This window comes from Myotis davidii, unplaced genomic scaffold (genome assembly GCF_000327345.1).
Source record: "Myotis davidii unplaced genomic scaffold, ASM32734v1 scaffold223, whole genome shotgun sequence".
NCBI lineage: Eukaryota > Metazoa > Chordata > Mammalia > Chiroptera > Vespertilionidae > Myotis > Myotis davidii.
Window position 1 is genome coordinate 1,414,901 of NW_006294609.1, and position 19,407 is coordinate 1,434,307.

Below are 19,407 nucleotides of genomic sequence, written 5' to 3' on the forward strand. Positions count from 1 at the left end.
TCCCCAGTTAGGGTGTGCAGAAGGCAGCTGATCGATGTTTCTCTCTCATCAATATTTTTTACTATCCCTCTCCCTTCCTCTCTGTAAAAAAAAATCAATAAAATATATTTAAAAAAATAAATAAATAGAAGTTCAGTAAGTGCATGTGTGAAGTGCCTAGTCTCTTATTAAAACCTTTCCTGTTCTCTGGAAAACTGTCAATATGTAACAAAGAGCCTATGAAACGGACATACAGAAAGAAATTGTTGCCATTTTGATGCAAAAGTTCTCCATTTGATTTGTGTCTTAGTCTCATTCAGGCTGCTATATTACAAAATACTAGACTGGTTACCAAACAACAGACATGTATTTCTCACATTTCTGGAGCCCGGAAGTCTGAGTCAGGGCACAGTCATATGAGAGCCCTCTTGGTCACAGACTTCTTCTATCCTAGCTCTCTGTGGCACTAATCCCATTCATGAGGCTCTGTCTTAATGACCTAATCACTAGCCAAAGGCCCCCACCTCCTAATGCCATCACCTTGGGCATTAGGTTTTCTTATTCACTCACCAGTTGATGGATATTTGGATTGTTCCCACTTTTTGGATATTATGAATAATGTTGCTATTAACTTTCATGTACATGTGGTTTTTAAAAAATATTTTTATTGATTTGAGAGAGAGAGAAACATCAATGATGAAATAGAATCACTGATTGGCTGCCTCCTGCATGCCCCCTTCTGGGGATCGAACCCACAACCCAGGCATGTGCCCTTGACCAGAATCGAACCTGGGACCCTTCGGTCTGCAGGCTGACACTCTATTCACTGAGCCAAACCGGTGAGGGCAATGTACACGTTTTTATGTGGACATGTTTTCATTTCTTTTGGGTAATTTACTGGGTCATATGGTGGGGTTGCTGGGTCATATAGTGACCTTATGTTTATTCATTTGAGGAATTGCTAGACTATGTCCATAGTGGCTATGGAATTGCTAGACTGTCCACCATTTACATTCTTACTAGCAGCGTAAGAGGAGTCCACTTTCTGCACATACTTGCTGACAGTTGATGTTGTCAGTCTTTTTGATTACAGCCATCCTAGTAGGTGTAGAGTGGTTTCTCATTGTGGTTTTGATTTCCCTGATGGCTAAGGTGATGTACATCTTTTCATGTGCTTATTGGCCATTTATGTCTCTTTTGGAGGAATGTGTATGCAAGTACTTTGCCCATTTTTAAATTGGGTTATTTTTTAAATTATTCAGTTATAATTAGCTTTTTTTTAAAAAAAATTGATTTCAGAAAGAGGAAGGTGGGGAGTGAGAGAGACAGAAACATGGATGTGAGGTGGATGTGAGAGAGAAACATCGACTGGTTGCCTCCTGCATCGGGGATGGAACCCGCAAACTGGGTATGTGCCCTAACCAGGAATCAAATCCACTACCTTTTGATGTATGGAATGATGCTCCAACCAACTGAGCCACACCGGCCAGGGTGTATTTATATATTTATTTAAGCTTTGATTTTTAAAAGCAGTAAGATCAATTTTTCTTTCCTAACAAGAAATTGTTTTATGTGAATGTCCTGGAACTGAATCCCTACCTCCTAGATTGGTGATGAGGCTCTCATACCTCCTACTTTATTAGCGGCTGTTAGCTTGTGACTGGTGACTTGGGATACAGAGATGTAGAGGTAATGCTTTCTATATAATACTGTTCTAGGTGCTAGGATCATTGTGTTTCAGGTATATTAAGCCATTATTCTGAGAGCCGACATTCTTGGACATGTTCAAAAGAATAACATAAACACTTGTGTTGATGACTTTATTATCATGCAGAGGTTTGTGAATTTCACCTCAATTAAAAAACTTTCCCCCCCACTTGTAACAAAACCTAAAAACTTGCTGAAGCTAGTCAGATATTTGGATATCTATGAGGCAGTTTTGGTCGCACCCCCCACCTTCTTTCTTTGGCTCTGGTAATTGGTGTGGTGGTCTTGACAAAAAGCACTTGGTACAGTCCCGGGCACAATATAAAAGCTCCTTCATTGTTAGAGGTTCTTTTTTGGTCAAGGAAGAAGGAAGATTTCCCTCAATGTTAGCCCTGCCTCCAGGAGTGCATTTGAGGCTTTGGTTTCCTTCCTTCACCTTTTGTAGCTACACTTGTAATTCAGTCTCTCATCTTCCTTTCTGTGTTCTTTCCTATTTGTGTAGCCCATTGCACCAGAAATTCTCACCCACCAGATTGCTTCCTTCTTCCTTCTGTATTGCCTTTCTGGCCTTAAGGTGGAGCAATGTCCCTCCTCCCTTGGGCCCAACACTGGCCCATGTTTCCTGCTCTCCTCTGCTGATTCTTCTGTAGTAGCTTCTCTCTTTCTGTAGCTGTAATGGTTGAGGCGAAACAAGGCACAGGGCCACACATAAAAGTAATTTTGCTGCCAACCTTAGGGTACTGGGATTATGCCTTCATGTTGGTGGAAGCTACTGAGCTTAAATAAGCCAGGCACAGGCTTTGTGAACAAATGCCACTAGGCAGTATGACTTAAGAAGCGGAGGACATCTGCCTTGCAGACTGAAAGACAATGGATAGCAGCATGAGCAAAGTTATGAAAGAATATAGACAGTATAGGTTGAGTTTTATAACTACACTAGAGGCCCAGTGCACAAACTTCGTGCACGGGTACAGTCTCTAGGCCTGGCCTGCAATCAGGGCCATCTTCCCCGGTAGCCGGCAGCCCGCCCCGCTCCCCGCCACCACCCACCCCCAGTTCCCCATTCACCATCGGGTGATTGGAGCCTGCTGCCCAGGGAGAGGGACTGGGAGGTTGGCCTTTCCTGCCCATTCACTGGTCTGTCCCTCGATGCTGGTCGCTCTCTGTGTGTGGTGCAACTGGCGGGGCAGGGGCCTTGATCTGGTGCCGCCTGCGTCAACCACCACCCACCCCCAGTTTCCCATTCCTCCTTGGACAGTCAGGGGCTACGGGCTGTGGGCAGCTCCTTCGTTTGAGCGTCTGCCCCCCTGGTGGTCAGTGCACGTCATAGTGACCGGTGGTTCTGCCGTTTGGTTGATTTGCATATTACCCTTTTATTATATAGGACTAGAGGCCTGGTGCATGAAAATTCATGCACTGGAGGGGGGATCCCTCGGCTCAGCCTGCCCCCTCTCATAGTCCAGGAGCCCTCAGGGGATGTCCTATTGATGGCTTAGGCCCGCTCCTGGGCCTTGCAGCCACCGGGGCTCATAGCTACCGTGAGCCGCAGGCCTTGTAGCCGCTGTGGCATTGTCCGGATGGACATCTGGAAGATGTCTGCCCTAATTAGCATATTGCCCTTTTATTAGTATAGATATGCATAATATATATAGATATCTAGAATGAAAAGCCTTTGTGTGTACTGTATATGCATAGAGAACATACTAGGACCATGTAGCAGGGGGCTGACAGTCATTATCCTGGGCAGTGGGGGGTTTAATACTACTTTTTTGGCGTAGATGGTATATTTTTATGAAAAATAACAGTAAGGTTACTTCTGTTCTTGAGGGGAAAGTGAATTAAGCTGTGAGAGGTAAAGTTCCTTGTTGAATTCAATTCATGGAGATTGTAATTTTAAATTTAGATATAATTCAGAGAGTAGTAATAATAGATTGGTAAACCAGTTCTAGAAATACTTATTTCCACTAATATTTCTTTTCAAGGGGAATATGATGAAATTCATTCATGTTAGAATATTTGTTGACTGTGCTATGAAAAGTCCTACAATGCAAATTGTTGAAAACAGTAGAGAGAGCCCAGCCGATGTGCTCAATGGTTAGCGTCGACATGAACCAGGAAGGAGGTTGCGGTTCGATCCCCAGTGGGTGGTGTGCAAGAGGCAGCCGATCAACGATTCACTCTCTTCATTGATGTTTCTGTCTCTCTCCCTCTCCTTCCCTCGCTGAAATGAATAAAAATACATTTTAAAAAATAAAATACGGAGTCTAGGTGATAATGATATGTCACTGTGGGTTGACCAATGGTAACAAATATACCATATTATTGCAAGATGTTGATTGTGAGGAAGCTGTGTATGTGCAGGCCAGGGCAGTTTTGCTTGCTGCAAAGCTAAAATGACTCTTACATAGTCTTTTTATTTTTATTTTTTAATATATTTTATTGATTTTTTACAGAGAGGAAGGGAGAGAAATAGAGAGTTAGAAACATCGATGAGAGAGATTCAGTCCGCAGGCCGACGCTCTATCCACTGAGCCAAACCGGTTTCAGCAAGTCTTTTTAAAGAAAATAAGGCAGAATGTCAATCTCAGGCCTTTTCACAGCTTAGCAGACATCTTGCTCTAGAAATACTGATTGATTAATGGTTTCCCTAACGGTGGTAAAGCTTCAGTTGATATGCCACTTGAAATAAATTAATTTCAAGTTAACGGAACATTCCTGTCCTAGCGGCAGATTCGTTTACCATGGTGTGTTCATCTTGATCTCTTTCTCCGCAGGACAACCCTCCATATGATAAGGGGGCCTTCAGAATCGAAATCAACTTTCCAGCAGAATACCCATTCAAACCACCGAAGATTACATTTAAAACAAAGATCTATCACCCCAACATCGATGAAAAGGGACAGGTCTGTCTGCCAGTAATTAGTGCTGAAAACTGGAAGCCAGCAACGAAAACCGACCAAGGTAAAGCATGCTCCTATGTCTTCTGATGGTGCTCTTCTGGGGCTGCTGCTGGGACGGGCTCCACGGTGCCTTCTAATGCCATGTCACACACATTCCAGAGAAAGCTCACTTACAAACTCCCATGCACACACAAGTGCAACTGAGGTCCCACCAGTCCTGTGGGCATGTTGACCTACAGTTGGTGGCAGGTGTTTGAGGAGGCCCTTCCTGTGCTTGCATCCCAGTGAGGGCACATGTAGACAGACCAGCCCAGTACTTGGTGCCAGTGCAGGGAGGGATGTAGGCACTGTTCCTGGGAGGTTCATGAAGGATTGTGGGGCTGCCTCGCAGGAAGGTGGAGTGGTGTTTAAAGTGGCTTCACACAGCAGTTAGCAAGCGTACTCAGACATGAAGGATGATGGGAGGTTATAGAGGGCCTTCTAGACTAAAAGAAGGGTACGAGCCAAAGCCACCTGGTAGGCAGCAGCAGCAGAAAGCCAGTGGCTCAGAGTGGGTGGTGTGGGGGTGGCGGATATAGTTAGACCCGAGGGCTGTGTGCCCAGATGAAAGCACATAATTGGCTTTAGCAGGCCTGGAACTCCCTGGAATTGGATGTGGCCATTTGTGTCCATGTTCTGAGTATCTCTGTGTAAGCATACATACCCCTGGGGGTGGGAGAGTGCTTAATTCAGTATTACTGTTGGCCTCCCTCTTGTCCCCTGAAAGTTACTAGATTTTGTGTGGCCATGTCTGGTTTTTATTTCCTAGCTCCAGAACTTTCTTTTGAAGTCCTAATTTTATATTTTCTTATAAGTAACCAGCCAATCACTATAAGGTCTTTTTAGATTAAAGAGAGTAGGTAAGGCTGGCATTTTCTAGACTGCAGGTAGTTTTTCAGTGAATGATATAGTCATTTTTCAGTAAAACCCCTGAAAAATGGAGTTGAAAGCCTTTCATATGGAAAGTTCAGCCTCAGGCTCAACACAGCTGAGTAGTAGAAAGGAGTGGGTACTAAATGCTGAGTCAGAATAGAAAGATCTCCAGTGGATTTGGCATTTGGTCATTTTGATGTTTATAAAAGCTTGACAGTTATTTTTTTAAAACAGTATATTTGAGAGAGAGAGAGAAACATCGATTTGTTGTTTCACTTATTCATGCATTCATTGGTTGATTTTGTGCCCTGACCAGAGATTGAATCCACAACCTTGGTGTATCAGTACGATGCTCTAACCAACTGAGCTACCCAGCCAGGGCCGACAAAGTTATTATTTTTTAAAATATATTTTTATTGATTTCAGAGAGGAATGGAGAGGGAGAGAGAGATAGAAACATCAGTAATGAGAGAGAACCATTGATTGGCTGCCTCCTTCACTCCCCCCACTAGGGATCAAGCCCACAATGTGGGCATGTGCTAGGGCCAACAAAGTTATTCTTAAGTGCAGATGCATGATAGATAGATACAGATACAGATACAGATACAGACTGATAGATAGATATAGATACAGATACAGATACAGATACAGATACAGATACAGATACAGATATAGATATATTAGACAAATTCCAAGCTCTGTGTTGGAAGGCTATAGCTGCACTTGCTTAGGAATGCCTTGTCAGCCACTCATGCAACTCCCAGAGCCCTTGCCAAGTTGTGTGTATTAAACAACATGTCCGAGAAGGGGAAGTCCTTCCAGGCCAGGCTACCCAGGCAGACCCTGCACCTCAGATTGCTAGGTCACAGAGAATTACACATCTCTTCCTTATTGAGAACTGGGGTTGTGAGGGGTCTACAGGTGGACTGTATAGGAGACGACATGTTGTGACACATCCAGGAGTAGGGAGGATTGCAGGAGATGAACATAAGTAAGTGTTTTGCACCTCATATAGTTGCTGGCTGCCCAAGAGGGCTGTGTCAGTATTATCCCTGTTTTGGGGTAATGAAAATATTCTGGAGTTGAATGGTAGTGTCCAGATAATTTTTTTAATATACTAAAAACAACTGAATTGTATACTTTTAATCCTTACCCAAGGATATAGTTATTGATTTTTGAGAGAGAAACATCAATCAGTTGTCTCCCATACACACCCCAACTGAGGATCAAACCCGCAACCTTGTTGGTGTGTGGGACAACGCTCCAACCAACTGAGCCACCTGTCTTGTATACTTTCAAAAGAAGTTTGTTTTTTAATATGTGAATTATATCTCAAATTTTTAAAAGAAAGGAAGCATTAAAAATTGAGCACAAATAGCATGAGAAACGTCAAGAAACAAGGCAAAATTATATCAAACAGGAAGCTGGTAGGAGTTGGCAGTGATACCAGGAAATGTGAAAATAAAGTTTTGTTCAGCCACCTGCCTGATTCTGGTAGATATCTTAGTGGCAGAGCAGGAGCTTAGTTGAGTACTTTAATGAGATTTACCATATAAAATACAGCCAGTAACAAAGCCAGCATAATATTGAGTCTGTGTGTATCAAACAACATAACAAAATTATATGGAGCCCTGGCTGGTGTGCGCAGTGGTTAGAGCATTGGCCTGTCCACTGGTGGGTCTGGATTCCTGGACTGGGGTACGAACCTGGGTTGCAGGTTTGATCTTGGTCCCGGTCAGGGGGCAGGGTGTGTGGGAGGCAGCCAGTCGATGTGTCTCTCTCACATCACCCCACCCTTTCCTTGGATGAGAATTAACCAAAGCAAAATTTGTATGGAGAAAATTAAAACAATTTAAAATGAAAGTTTCAACCCCCCAAACACTATTATAACAAATCAAGTAGATAAAGTTATAAAAAAGGACTCAAGAAATATAACAAAGAGGATATTAGTTAACATTTTTATAAAGCATTCTATGGAAGGTACCATTCACAATTTACTCTGTGAGAATGAAGCACCCTAGATATCCATAAAAAGGAAGAAATTATAGTGTTAACATCCTCTAATACAAGAAAACTGCCAATAAGAACAAAAATGAGATTTCATAGGCTTTACCCTCTGATCATATATAGGATGGGGCAAAAGTAGGTTTACAGTTGTTCATATGGAAAATAATACAGTAATTAATACATAATAATACAAGAATAAACTTTTGTGTACTCAGCTGTAAACTTACTTTCGCCCTACCTCTACAGTGAGAGAATAGGAGGTAAATTTTGATTGTTTTTAAAGTCTTTCTTTTGGAAGAAAAAAGTGCTTCTGGGAAGCACCTGGCTCAAGAAAGAGATCAAGAAACCAGAGCCAGACATTTATAAAGTAAAATGAGCCTGCTGTTCCATATATAAAAAAATAATGGGATAGGGCCATAGTTGTAGTTTGACAAACAGTCATAGATATCAGTGTTCTCACCATCAAAACAAGCTAAGCTAAACTGCGTTTATTATAGTTTAGCTGAGGAGCCAGAAATGCACCCAAAGGAAACAGAAAGAATGAAATACTCATCAGAACTACTAAATAAATTTGAAAATATTTAGACTCGATCAAAAAGTAAAAGCAAGTTCTTGGGAAAATAGCAAACTGCAGAGTGAGTATCTTTTGAAAATCATGTCTTAATAATTACCAAATGATTTTATACTAATGCATTGGATATTAAGGTATAATCATAGTAAGAAACCAAGAGCCTGAGTATCCATAACAGAGAGTGGGCAGGGAAACTCATCAGTGCTCCCCCACATCCCCCCCAAAGCATTTACTCCTGTGGGGTTCCCAGAATGCTAATGAAGCAGCCATTCTGCTAGGAAACAATTTCTGATTATGAACAAAAGACTAGAAGCTACCTATTTATGCTATCGAACTTAAAAGGAATGAAGAGGCTTTGCTTAGAAGATTGATTCAAGCTTAGAGTATGTAAACTGGAAACACAGCTGGGCAAAACGTAGAAGTGCTGCAAAGGAGAAAGAAAGCTGAGCCCATGCCTTCGCCTGCCCCTGCCCCAGGCATGCTACCATTATCTTCCTCGCTCAGGACTTGCCTTCCAGCACATCTAGGATTTACTGCTTTGGGGGGGAGCATTGTAGAACCCACCCAAGCCCATCCATGTGACTTCTGCTTCTGAAATAGACAGTGTAATTCTACTGGGGGTTAGCCTCCCAGTGGTTTTAACCCCTAGTGCAGTGATGGCGAACCTATGACACGCGTGTCAGAGGTGACGTGCGAACTCATTTTTTTGGTTGATTTTTCTTTGTTAAATGGCATTTAAATATATAAAATAAATATCAAAAATATAAGTCTTTGTTTTACTACGGTTGCAAATATCAAAAAATTTCTATATGTGACTCGGCACCAGAGTTAAGTTAGGGTTTTTCAAAATGCTGACACGCCGAGTTCAAAAGGTTCGCCATCACTGCCCTAGTGGTTAGACAGGGTGGTCCAATGACCCTTTCTCAGCTGGTTTAAAAGCTCTTCGGGGTCTTCCAGGGTGGACTCATTATGCACTTACATGCTGCATGCCGGTCTTGCACCCTTCATTCTCATACTCACTCATTGAAACTACCCTAAACTGAGTGCAGTTCTGGAACACATCACCCAGTCTCTGCTCCGGAGAAGCTTCACGCATGCACACATGAGAGAGACTAGGGGCTGGGACATTCAGAGGAAGAGGAGGCGGCAGCAGCGGCATCACTCTGAACAGTTATCCACTGTTGACTGTCGTCCATCACTTTATCCTCACTACAGAGGAAAGTTAAGTGCTTGTGGTTAGAATTGTGGATAAATCAGAGGCCGCTTTGCCTTAGAAGCACATAGATATAAATCAGTATTAGAGTCAGAGTTGCATATCTTGCCTGGGCCCTTTCTGAGACTATTGTAACCAGCAATGCCTTCTCCTTTTCTTGGCAGTAATCCAGTCTCTCATAGCACTGGTGAATGACCCCCAGCCTGAGCACCCCCTTCGGGCTGACCTAGCTGAAGAATACTCTAAGGACCGTAAAAAATTCTGTAAGAATGCTGAAGAGTTTACAAAGAAATATGGGGAAAAGCGACCTGTGGACTAAAATCTGCCACGATTGATTCCAGCAAGTGTGAGCAGAGACCCCGAGCAGTGCATTCAGACACCCCGCAAAGCAGGACTCTGTGGAAAATTGACACAGGCCACCACCTGGCGTTTGCTTGTGGCAGTTACTAACTTTCTACAGTTTTCTTAATCAAAAGTGGTCTTAGGTAACCTGTAAAGAAAGGATTAAAAATTTAAGATGTTCTAGTTCTGCTTTCTTTGTTTTAAAAATCACTGCTTCAGTCTACTCTAAAAGAATGGTGTTTCTTTTCTTGTCCAAATTTATCCAAAATCTTCCATTTACATTTAGACCTTAAGGTTTAAAATAAAAGGTTGTGGTTCCCTTTCTTCCCATGCCCTTTCAGCACCACTCTCTTGCATTCAGTTTCTTTTTCATTCATTCACTTTGCCAGACCCAGGCCCCACCTCTGCAAGGAGAAGAGACAGCTCTGTCTGGTCTGGTGACTTCTCTTCTCCCATGTTGCAGTGCGTGTGGGAGTTCATTTAAGTTCTCCTGATTCCAATTTGTAACATACTTTAAGAACAATTTTTTTAAAGTAAGCAAACCACCATCCCCCCCAAAAATAACTATGAAAAGGAGGCCCACTTCTTATGTAAAAATCTTGCCAATGTTATCATCATAACACTGATTAAATGGCAACCCTGATGTCTGTGTGTGTGACTGAACACTAGCTGGCCTGGCCTGCCTGGGAAGACCCTGCAGTATCAGGTCTGTGGCCACCCAGGGAGGGCCTGCCAGCCAGAGGACACTGCACTTGTGTGAGGAATTTCTCATCAGAGAGGCTCCTGGGGTCAAAGGTTTACGCTCCTCCCTGCAGCCGTTTTAGAAGATGTGCTGGCCTTTACAGACAACGCTAAAGCCAGAATGTCCATTTGAAATTCCACGCCCACCAGTCAGCAAGCTCCATCCGAATGTGCCACCAAGCCGATCTCCACCTCCTCAGTGCAGCAGCCCCGCCTCAGCCCTCCTTCAGCAGTTTGACCCTTTGCAGGGTTGGAATTGGCAAGACTCAGCTAGAGCCAGAACCAGTCCGGGGTCACCGATGCTCTCCTGGCCTCTCCCTTTGAAGCAGCCGGCCAGGCCAGCCCAGGAACAAGACGGCCTTCCCTCCCTCCGGACTCACAGCCTTTGCAGAGTCAAGCTCCACTTGAAGCCCACTGAGTAATACCCTCTACATGTGTTTTATATTGTTTTGACTGCCTTTTTTTTGTAGAAATAAAAATTGACCTTAGAATTTATCCTCAGATGAACTTGTAAGGATTTGAATGTTAATGTCTTTTTCAAAGCAAGTGGGACTGTCCCTGAAATAGTAGAGCAAACATGTCACTGACACCCAGAGGAAGGTGCTGGTCCAAATGCCATGTGTCACCAACTCCGCTTCGGCCACTGGCAGCTTCCCTTCCTGACTCTCCAGGGTATTAGATTCTGTGGAGAAATGACTTAAAGAAACTGCTCATTTTAGTTTTAAAACGAGATCCTTCCAGGGCTATAACCTCTAAGACAGCTTGGTCTTACTGCACAGAACTGGGATGATGTGCAGGTTAATGTCGTTTAGTTGTCCGGGCACGTGGTCCCTGCAGTGTGTCATTGATTCAGCTGCTTTAGTCCAAGATACTCAAGGGGCAGGCTCTGGAGACTCCTGCCTGCTCAGGGGAGCTGGGCCAGCATTTCCACATCTGTCTCTTCATTGGCAGAAAGGTAATGATGGACGTTATTTCACTTACATACAGATTTGTAATAAAATGCCAAATTCTGTCGGAAGCTAGCCAAGTAAGCCACCATCGTTGCTTCTCTGAATCCAAAATTATTGCCATTCTTGGAACCATCCCATTGCTTCGTGTTTCTACCAGCATAGTTCTGCCTGCCTGTTGTCCTTCACTTCTCTGTTCACCACAGGAGGTACCTTTTGTCAATGCCGGCAGCACCTCAGGGGACTCTTAGCCCTGGCATTGCACCCCTTGGTTTGTCCAGTCAGGAGAGGCCTGGCCCTGGGAAAATGAGGCCATGGGGGGTCCTTCCCTCATACCTGGGTGGCTTGCTCCATCCAGCCTGCAGCAGTTCCGGGTGGTAGCTGAGCCTTCAGAGCAGGCTTTGAGCACGCTGGTGCCCTGGCAGCTCTGAAATCAAATAAGCTGGGTCCTCTGGGGGAGGGGAGAGCTGTCACCCACTGTCCCGAGCCCACTCAGGAATTCACACCCGCCTGAACTGAACCAAAGTGGGCCAGGTCCTCCCCCTCCTTCCTGCCCCTGCCCACCATGGCAGAGAATAGGCTTTCTAAAGATGCTGCGATCCCGTTCTGCTGCCCTTAATAAAAATGCTCTCCAACACTGGTTTGGTTGTGTGGGTTTCTTCCTTACTGGCGGTGGGCCTGCACTCAGTGGTGTGGGAGGGGTGGCTGGTGCCCAGGTCGTAGGGCCTCTGGTCTCCTGAAGCTTTTGCCTGCTCCTATTTTCCCATGACCCAGCCTCCAAAAGAGGCACAGAAAAAGCTGAAGAGTCCAGAGTATTGGGGCTCCCTTGGCTGTCTGGGGAGCAGACAGCACCTCTATGTATCACTTCAGTCAGATCAGCCCCTAAAGAGTGATACCCACATTCAGCAGAAGAGCAAACTGGCTTTTTATTTATTTATTTTTTTATTGATTTCAGAGAGGAAGGGAGCAGTGGGGAGAGAGAGAAACATCAATGATCGTCTGCCTCCTGCATGCCCCACACTGGGGATCAAGCCTGCACCCAAGCATGTGCCCTTAACTGGAATTGAACCTGGGACCCGTCTGTCCGCAGGCCAACACTCTTATCCACTGAGCCAAACCAGCCAGGGCCAAACTGGCTATCTTTTGTTGTTAATCCTCACCCGAGGATCTTTTCCCCCCACTGATTTTTAGAGTAGAAGGGCGGGGAGGGGGGGGGGGAGAAACAGTGATTGCCTCCTCCCTGACCAGGGCCAGGATCAAGCCTGCAACTGAGGTCCGTGTCCTTGACCAGCATCAAACCCAGGACCCCTCAGTCCGAGGGACCATGCTCTAGGTGCTGAGCCAAGCCCGCTAGAGCGAGCAAACTGGCTATCCTGATTGAGGTCATGGAATTAATGGGTGTGTACCTGAGGGAGTCCTTAGATCATTTCCTTGAGGGGTTACCCCCAGAAACCTCCTGAGCCTCCAGGACAGTGGGCAGCTGAGGCATTGATTCAGCCCAGGGCCATGACCATTTATTTATGTTAATCCTCGCCTGGGGATATTTTTTCCATTGATTGTGTTAAAAATTTGTTTTTACTGCTTTCAGAGAGAGAGAAACATCAATGATTAGAAAATCGTTGATCGGCTGCCTCCTACATGCCCCACACTGGAGATCAAGCCAACAACCCGGGCATGTGCCCTGACTCAGAATCAAACTGAGTCAAACTGTGACCTCATGGTTCATAGGTCGATGCTCAACCACTGAGCCATGCCAGCCAGGCTCCATTGATTTTTAGAGAGAGGAAGGAGTAGAGACAGAAATATCGATGTGAGAGAGACCATCAATTGGTTGCCTCCCACGTGCACCCTGACCAGGGGCCAGGGATCCAGTAAGTGACTTGACCAGAATGGAACTCAAAAGCCTTCAGTCTGAGGGCCAGTGCTCTACCCACTGAACAGCCGGCTAAGGCTTATTTTTTTAATTTGATGTTTTTAGAGAAGAAGGGAGAGAGAAGGAGAAATCTTGATTTGTTATTTCACTTATTTGTGGACATATTGGTTGTTTCTTGTATGTGCCCTGGCTGGGGATCAAACTCACAACCTTGGCACATTGGGGCGATGCTCTGCTAAGCCAGGACATCTGACACTATTTTCTATCAGCTTAGTTCCTTGCCTGTAATGACACCAGCTGAGAGCAGGCCTGCATGTTTCTGGGAGCGAACATTTTACCTGGCATTTATTTTACCAGGAAGCAGGAAGCAGTCCTTTCCTTTGATCATTGGCTGGGGTTCTCTGCCATGTCCCAGCACTTTATTCCCTTTGAACCTCAGGACAACCCCATGGGCACCATTATTCCAATTTTTACAGAGGAAGAGACTAGGCATCTGTGACAGCCAAGGGCACATGGCCTGTGTTCTTACACAGTCTAGCTCCATTACTGGTCTCTCTGAGCCCAGATGCACCCACAGTTCCCCCTTCCCCAAAGCCAGAGGCCTGCAAGACCCTCTCCACTTCCTGAACTCTGGAATTAACATTTTCTTGCCTTCATTGTTGTTGGGTTGTTGTTTTAATTGATTTTAGAGAGGAGGGGAGAGGGTAAGAGAGAAAAACATTGGTGTGAGAGAAACATGGATCAGTTGCCTCCCGAATGCATCCGGACCTGGGATCGAACCTGAAACCTGGGTATGTGCCCTGACCAGGAATCAAATCCAAGACCTTTCGATGCACAGGATGACACTCCAACCAACCGAGTCACACTAGCCAGGCCCTTCCTTTGGTCTAATTCAGTGATGGCGAACCTATGACACGCATGTCAGAGGTGACATGCGAACTCATTTTTTTGGTTGACTTTTCTTTGTTAAATGGCATTTAAATATATAAAATAAATGTCAAAAATATAAGTCTTTGTTTTACTATGGTTGCAAATATCAAAAAATTTCTATATGTGACACCACACCAGAGTTAAGTTAGGGTTTTTCAAAATGCTGACATGCCAAGCTCAAAAGGTTCACCATCACTGGTCTAATTCAAAATATGGGCCTTACTCTCTCCTGTGCCCACAGCAGCCTGACTTCTGCCACCCTCTAGCTCCAAGGTTCCTCTGGCAAGGGCCTCAGGACTTCCTCAAGGCCAAGTCCATAGACTGGTGGCCTCACCCTGCTCTTGTTACTTGGCAGCACCTCAGTGCCCCGCCCTGCAGGGCAGCCACCTGACGCAGAAGAAGGCAAAGCCTGAGTTGGTCTGAGTTCTTCCGGCCCCAGCACCAAATTGGCTTCCCTCATGCAACGTGGAGGAATGTCACCAACCTGAGGACTGGAGCTGAAGTTGGGACTTCAGCATAGTGCCTGGGCTGGGCAGTACTTGTTAATGGCTAATCTGGGTGCTTAGAAGTGTTTTTTGGAAAACTTTTTTTTTTTAAAATAATCTCTAGTCTTCCTTTTAATTGATTTTAGAGAGGAAGGGACACACAGAGAGAAACATCAATGAGAGAATCATTGATCAGCTGCCTGCTGAATTCAGCCCCCCACTGGGGATCGAGCCCACACCGGGGCATATGCCCTGACCTGGAATAGAATTGTGACTCCTGGTTCATAGTTTGATGCTCAACCACTGAGCTACACTGGCAGGTGACTTCTTTCTCAATAAAAATTGAGATTATAATATACCTCCTAAAAGGTATCCAGGTGAGACATTCTTCTCCTCTCACACCTCCCAAAAGAAAACAAAAGCTAAGCATGAACAAAATGAGTGTGAAACTTGTTTTATATGTCTTTTCTGGAATAGTGACCGGATCTGGGCCCTGGGAGTTGCTTTTGCCTGCCCCTGTGTAACAGTTTTCTGGGCACAGTTTATAAACCATTCAATTTTTACAAGACACATTATTTTATTAATATAGTGGTCTCTCCCCACTACGCCTAAACAAAGACGATGCTTACGTAGAAATGTGAAGAGCAGAAAATGTTTGGCAGGCCCCATGCTGAGATATCACAGGCTGACCCACCTGCAGCCAAAGGGCTTGCCAAAGGTCTGGCTATCACACTGAGGCATGAGGATCTGGGCAAAGAGGTGGCATCATTCTGCCAGGGAAGTCACAGAACCCCCTCTGGGTTTGGTTGTGGGCTGTGCCAAAGCTCAAACCTTGCCACGTCCCTGAGCACTAAGGCATTAGTCCTTGGCTGTCAGGGTCATGGTTGGGAGGACTCCAGGAAGGTTGCTAGAGTGGCTTCACCAGGTCTCTTGGACTCTAGGTCATGGAGGGCACAGAGCTGCACGCCATCCTGGGCCAGCCGGGTCTGCAGCGTGGGCTCTGTGAGGACACGCAGCTCATGCAGCCGTTCCCAAGAGCAGGAAAAGGCGTCGGGGCCCTCACCGCAGCCTCCAGCGGGAGGCACACTGGGGTAGCCTGGGTGGGCCATCAGCTCCGCTGTCAGGGGGTGACCTGTGTGTGTACCTTCCAGGGCCCGAGCCAGTGCTCCTGACACACGATGAGCAGACATGTGCCGGCCACAGGTGCTCAGACCCACGAAGGCATCCGTCCACCTGTGGATACCCAGGCATCAGAGCACAGACGAGCAGGACAGTGATGGGCAGGGCTAGGCCAAGGGCAGATGAGAAAGGAAGGTACTCAGCTAGCCAGCTGGACCCACTGGGACCTGAGCCAGGTAGGGAACAGGGCACAGCAGTTTGGGGGTCCTCACCTTAGGCCACTGCGGGAGAAGGGGCCCACAGCAGCCCGGGCATCGCGCTCCACTGCACACGCGAAGGCGCGAGCGGGGGCCTCCAGCCAAGTACAGTCGCCCAATCCTCGCTCCAGCGGCAGGCGTGTGAAGCGCACCCCATGGGCCTGCAGCGCCTCTGCAAGCCCCCGCCTGCGGGCGTGGGGGGGGGGCGCTGTCAGGGAGGGGCACCCCTCACCGCACCTGGGCACCCCGCCTCCTGCCCGGCACCACCAACCTGGGAGCACGTGCACATGCTGGTGCCCATCCACGTGGGTGGGTTTCCTGCCCAGTAATTCCTGGAAGCGACTCAGCTGCGCCTCCAGCTCTTCCCGCACCTGGAAGGAGAGGACTATGGCACCTTAAACAGCCGGGAGCAGCTACCGATGAGGACCAGCTACCCACCCCCCACCCCCCACCCCCGTGCCTCGGGGAGATGCTCCAGAGTTGGAACCAGGCAAGCATCCAGAGCCCGCTCCCGGTCCCGCCCCTGATGGCGTCATGGTACCCTCTGGGAGGAGCCTTGGGGGATGTCCTCCTCCTGCAGCCGCACTTCCGCACCTGGGACAAAGCTACATCTTTGGCTGCCACCGCCTCCCGGAATCGCATCTTGCCCAGGAAGAAGCCTTCGGGGCTGAGCAGCGACGAGGCGCCGTGGCGGGCCGGGCCCACGGGGCGGCCCTCGGACAGGTTGGCGTGGAGTCCCGTGGGGATTCGGTGCCTGAGGGTGGAACGCGAGCCGGAGCACAGGCGGCCACCGAGCGGCGGCGCCCAAATCCCATTCTGACTCGGGGGGTCACTCACCTGCGGGCCAGTTCCGCCGCGCTCTCCGCCGTCGCGCCGTTGACCAGCAGGGACACGCTGGTCACAGCTCCGGCCAGGAAGGCCTCCACGATGCCCTCATCCCGCCGCGGGCAGTACCCAAAGTCGTCCGCAGTCACCACCAGCCGCACGCGCGGCCAAGCCATCCCTCAGCCAGAGCGCGCGGCTGGGCACCTGATGGGAGTGAGCCGGCCAGTCCAGGCTCCGCCCTGAAACGCAGCCCAGGCCCCTCCCCGACGCCCACACCCGGACGCGTCCCCACTTCGCCTTTGTTCTTGCCACCTAGTGGCCCCGCCGTGGCCCTGCAACGACCTCCCGCCTCCCGGTGGGCTCCAAACCAAGCCGACCACGGCCAGGGCTAGATTTATTGCAACGCGACGCTTTCAGCGACTGCAGAAATAACATTTAGTATGAAACATGCAGAAGAGAAAGCCTGAAGAAAGAAATCGCTTACCCTTCCCCGAGATTACCACTGTCAATTTTCTGGAGACAGTGTCCTTCCAGGATTTTCCCTAAGCAAATAGACACACCTAATTCCTCTTCTCTCCTTCCCCACGTTTTGAGAAATAATGATCATATCAATGTTATCTCATTTTTGTAATGTTTCATTTTTTTAAAAAAAATGTTTTTTATTGATTTCAGAGAGAGGAATGAGAGATGGAAACATCAATGATGAGAAGCATCGACCAGCCAGCCTCCTGCCTGTCTCCTGCTTGGGGATCGAGCCCGAAACCCAGGCATGCGCCCTGACCGGAAATGGAACGGGACCTCCAGGTTCATAGGTCGAGGCTCAACCACTGAGCCACACCTGTCAGGTTGTATGTTTCATTTTTCATAGTGACTGTGAACTTTTCCATGTTTTGATTAGCTCTTTATGTGTCTTCTTTCTCAAACTGCCTGTCTTTTACTGATTTTTTTTTAAAGGAGTGGCTTGTGTGTGTGTGTGTGTGTGTGTGTATGTGTGATTTATAAAAGCTCTAAACAATAAAATGAAAGAAAACATGTAATACCAATGGCTTCATTTGAGAAAGCATTAGCCCCTACTTCCGTCTCTTGAGCTCTGTGCCAGACTAATTTTTACATTCACAGCCTCCTTTTAATCTTTTTTTAAAAAACATATGTTATTGATTTTTCGGAGAGGGGGAGGGAGAGGGATAGTCAGAAACATCAATGAGAGAGAAACATCGATCAGCCGCCTCCTGCACACCCCCCCACTGGGGATGTGCCCACAACCAAGGTACATGCCCTTGACCGGAATCAAACCCGGGACCCTTCAGTCCGCAGGCCGACGCTCTATCCACCGAGCCAAACTGGCTACGGCTCCTTTTTTTCTTTGTGGTTCAGAGACGCTTTCCTTACCCATGACTGTACAAATAATCACATGGTTGATAACCAGGGTTTTCATTATGATGTCTTGATTTTCCCAATGGAAGTGCAGCATTTGTGTTCCGCCTATAACATTGATAATGTCATTTCCAATTACCAGTCTGTTTTACAGATGAAGAAACTGAGATTCAGAGAAGGTTAGTTTCTCCCCAAAGTGACCCTGCCCGGAGTAGTGGAGCTGGGACTACCTCCGGAGCTCTGAGCCTGCATCTGCATATGCTCTGGTCCTTTAGGCCCTGGCTGCCCCTAGTTCAGGGGCCGAGAGGAAAGAGCTGAGCTAGAGAATAACAAATGATACCAATTTCTGTGATGGCACAGTACGAAGTGGAGGCCTCAAAGAGCTCACTGAGCTCTTGGCATAAGGACTGACTGTTGTGTTCAAACATGATTATTAAATCATCAGACCTCACCCTAGCCAGTGTTGCTCAGTTGGTTGAGCATTTTCCCGAGCACGGAGAGGTCCCAGTTTGATTCCTTTCTCGGAACATGCCCGAGTTGTGGGTTCAATTCTCAGTAGGGGGCATTCAGAAGGCAGCCAATTGTTTCTCTCTCCACCTCCCTGTAAAGTCAATAAAAACATACTTTATTTTTTTATTTTTTTAAAATATATTTTATTGCCGAAACCGGTTTGGCTCAGTGGATAGAGCGTCGGCCTGCGGACTGAAAGGTCCCAGGTTCGAGATAGAGAGAGAAACATCAACCAGCTGCCTCCTTCACACCTCCTACTGGGGATGTGCCAGCAACCAAGGTACACGCCCTTGACCTGAGTCGAACCTGGGACCCCTCAGTCCACAGGCTGACGCTCTATCCACTGAGCCAAACTGACTTGGCCATACTTTTTTTTTTTTTTTTAAATCATCAGACCTCAATCAACCAGCATTCCCCACTAGGAAACTGATCCTGGAAAGGCCAAAAGTCTTTGAGTGTCTAAAGACTGGAAGAGGGAAATTAAAATTCACTGAGCATCTATTCTAATACTATGAGTGCTACTAGAAATATTAGAGATTAGGGGTGAGCACCTCAATCCCTAACTCCAAGGAGTGCCGCCTGGTAAAGTGTGGCAGAATCTGGAATGGGGTTTGCCACCATCCTGTTGGAGAAGGAAGGGTGAGCCTTTTGGGAAGGCTTCTCTGAGAGGTGACACCTGGGAAGGGGGCTGCATGAGAAGGAGTTTATCAGGCAG

General features: G+C 46.9%; 2 protein-coding genes across 3 annotated transcripts in view; one reads left to right on the plus strand and one right to left on the minus strand.

Moving 5' to 3' along the window:
* Positions 1 to 11,956, plus strand: part of UBE2L3 (ubiquitin conjugating enzyme E2L 3) — a 21,060-nt gene extending 9,104 nt beyond the window's left edge. For both annotated transcript variants that reach the window (XM_015567314.1, XM_006768859.2), the window contains exons 3-4: positions 4,461 to 4,647; positions 9,454 to 11,956. In XM_015567314.1, coding sequence (XP_015422800.1) covers positions 4,461 to 4,647; positions 9,454 to 9,608 — 342 coding nt within the window. In that variant the 3' untranslated portion in view covers positions 9,609 to 11,956. The remainder of the gene's footprint in view (positions 1 to 4,460; positions 4,648 to 9,453) is intronic.
* Positions 11,957 to 15,164: 3,208 nt separating this feature from the next.
* YDJC (YdjC homolog (bacterial)) lies at positions 15,165 to 17,479 on the minus strand. Its single transcript, XM_006768860.2, has 5 exons — positions 16,821 to 17,479; positions 16,578 to 16,737; positions 16,248 to 16,354; positions 15,999 to 16,169; positions 15,165 to 15,840 (listed from the first exon to the last, which is right to left on the minus strand). The coding sequence occupies exons 1-5, from the start codon at positions 16,982 to 16,984 to the stop codon at positions 15,486 to 15,488; spliced, it is 957 nt and encodes a 318-aa protein (XP_006768923.1). The 5' UTR covers positions 16,985 to 17,479; the 3' UTR covers positions 15,165 to 15,485.
* Positions 17,480 to 19,407: the final 1,928 nt, after the last annotated feature.

What these genes read in the sequence shown, in the direction of transcription:
- YDJC (XM_006768860.2), bottom strand. Translation starts at nt 16,984, where the DNA reads ATGGCTTGGCCGCGCGTGCGGCTGGTGGTGACTGCGGACGACTTTGGG. An exon ending in GCGGCGGAACTGGCCCGCAG is followed by an intron (nt 16,738 to 16,820) that starts GTGAGTGACCCC and finishes TTCCACCCTCAG; the next exon opens with GCACCGAATCCCCACGGGAC. An exon ending in AAGATGTAGCTTTGTCCCAG is followed by an intron (nt 16,355 to 16,577) that starts GTGCGGAAGTGC and finishes CTCTCCTTCCAG; the next exon opens with GTGCGGGAAGAGCTGGAGGC.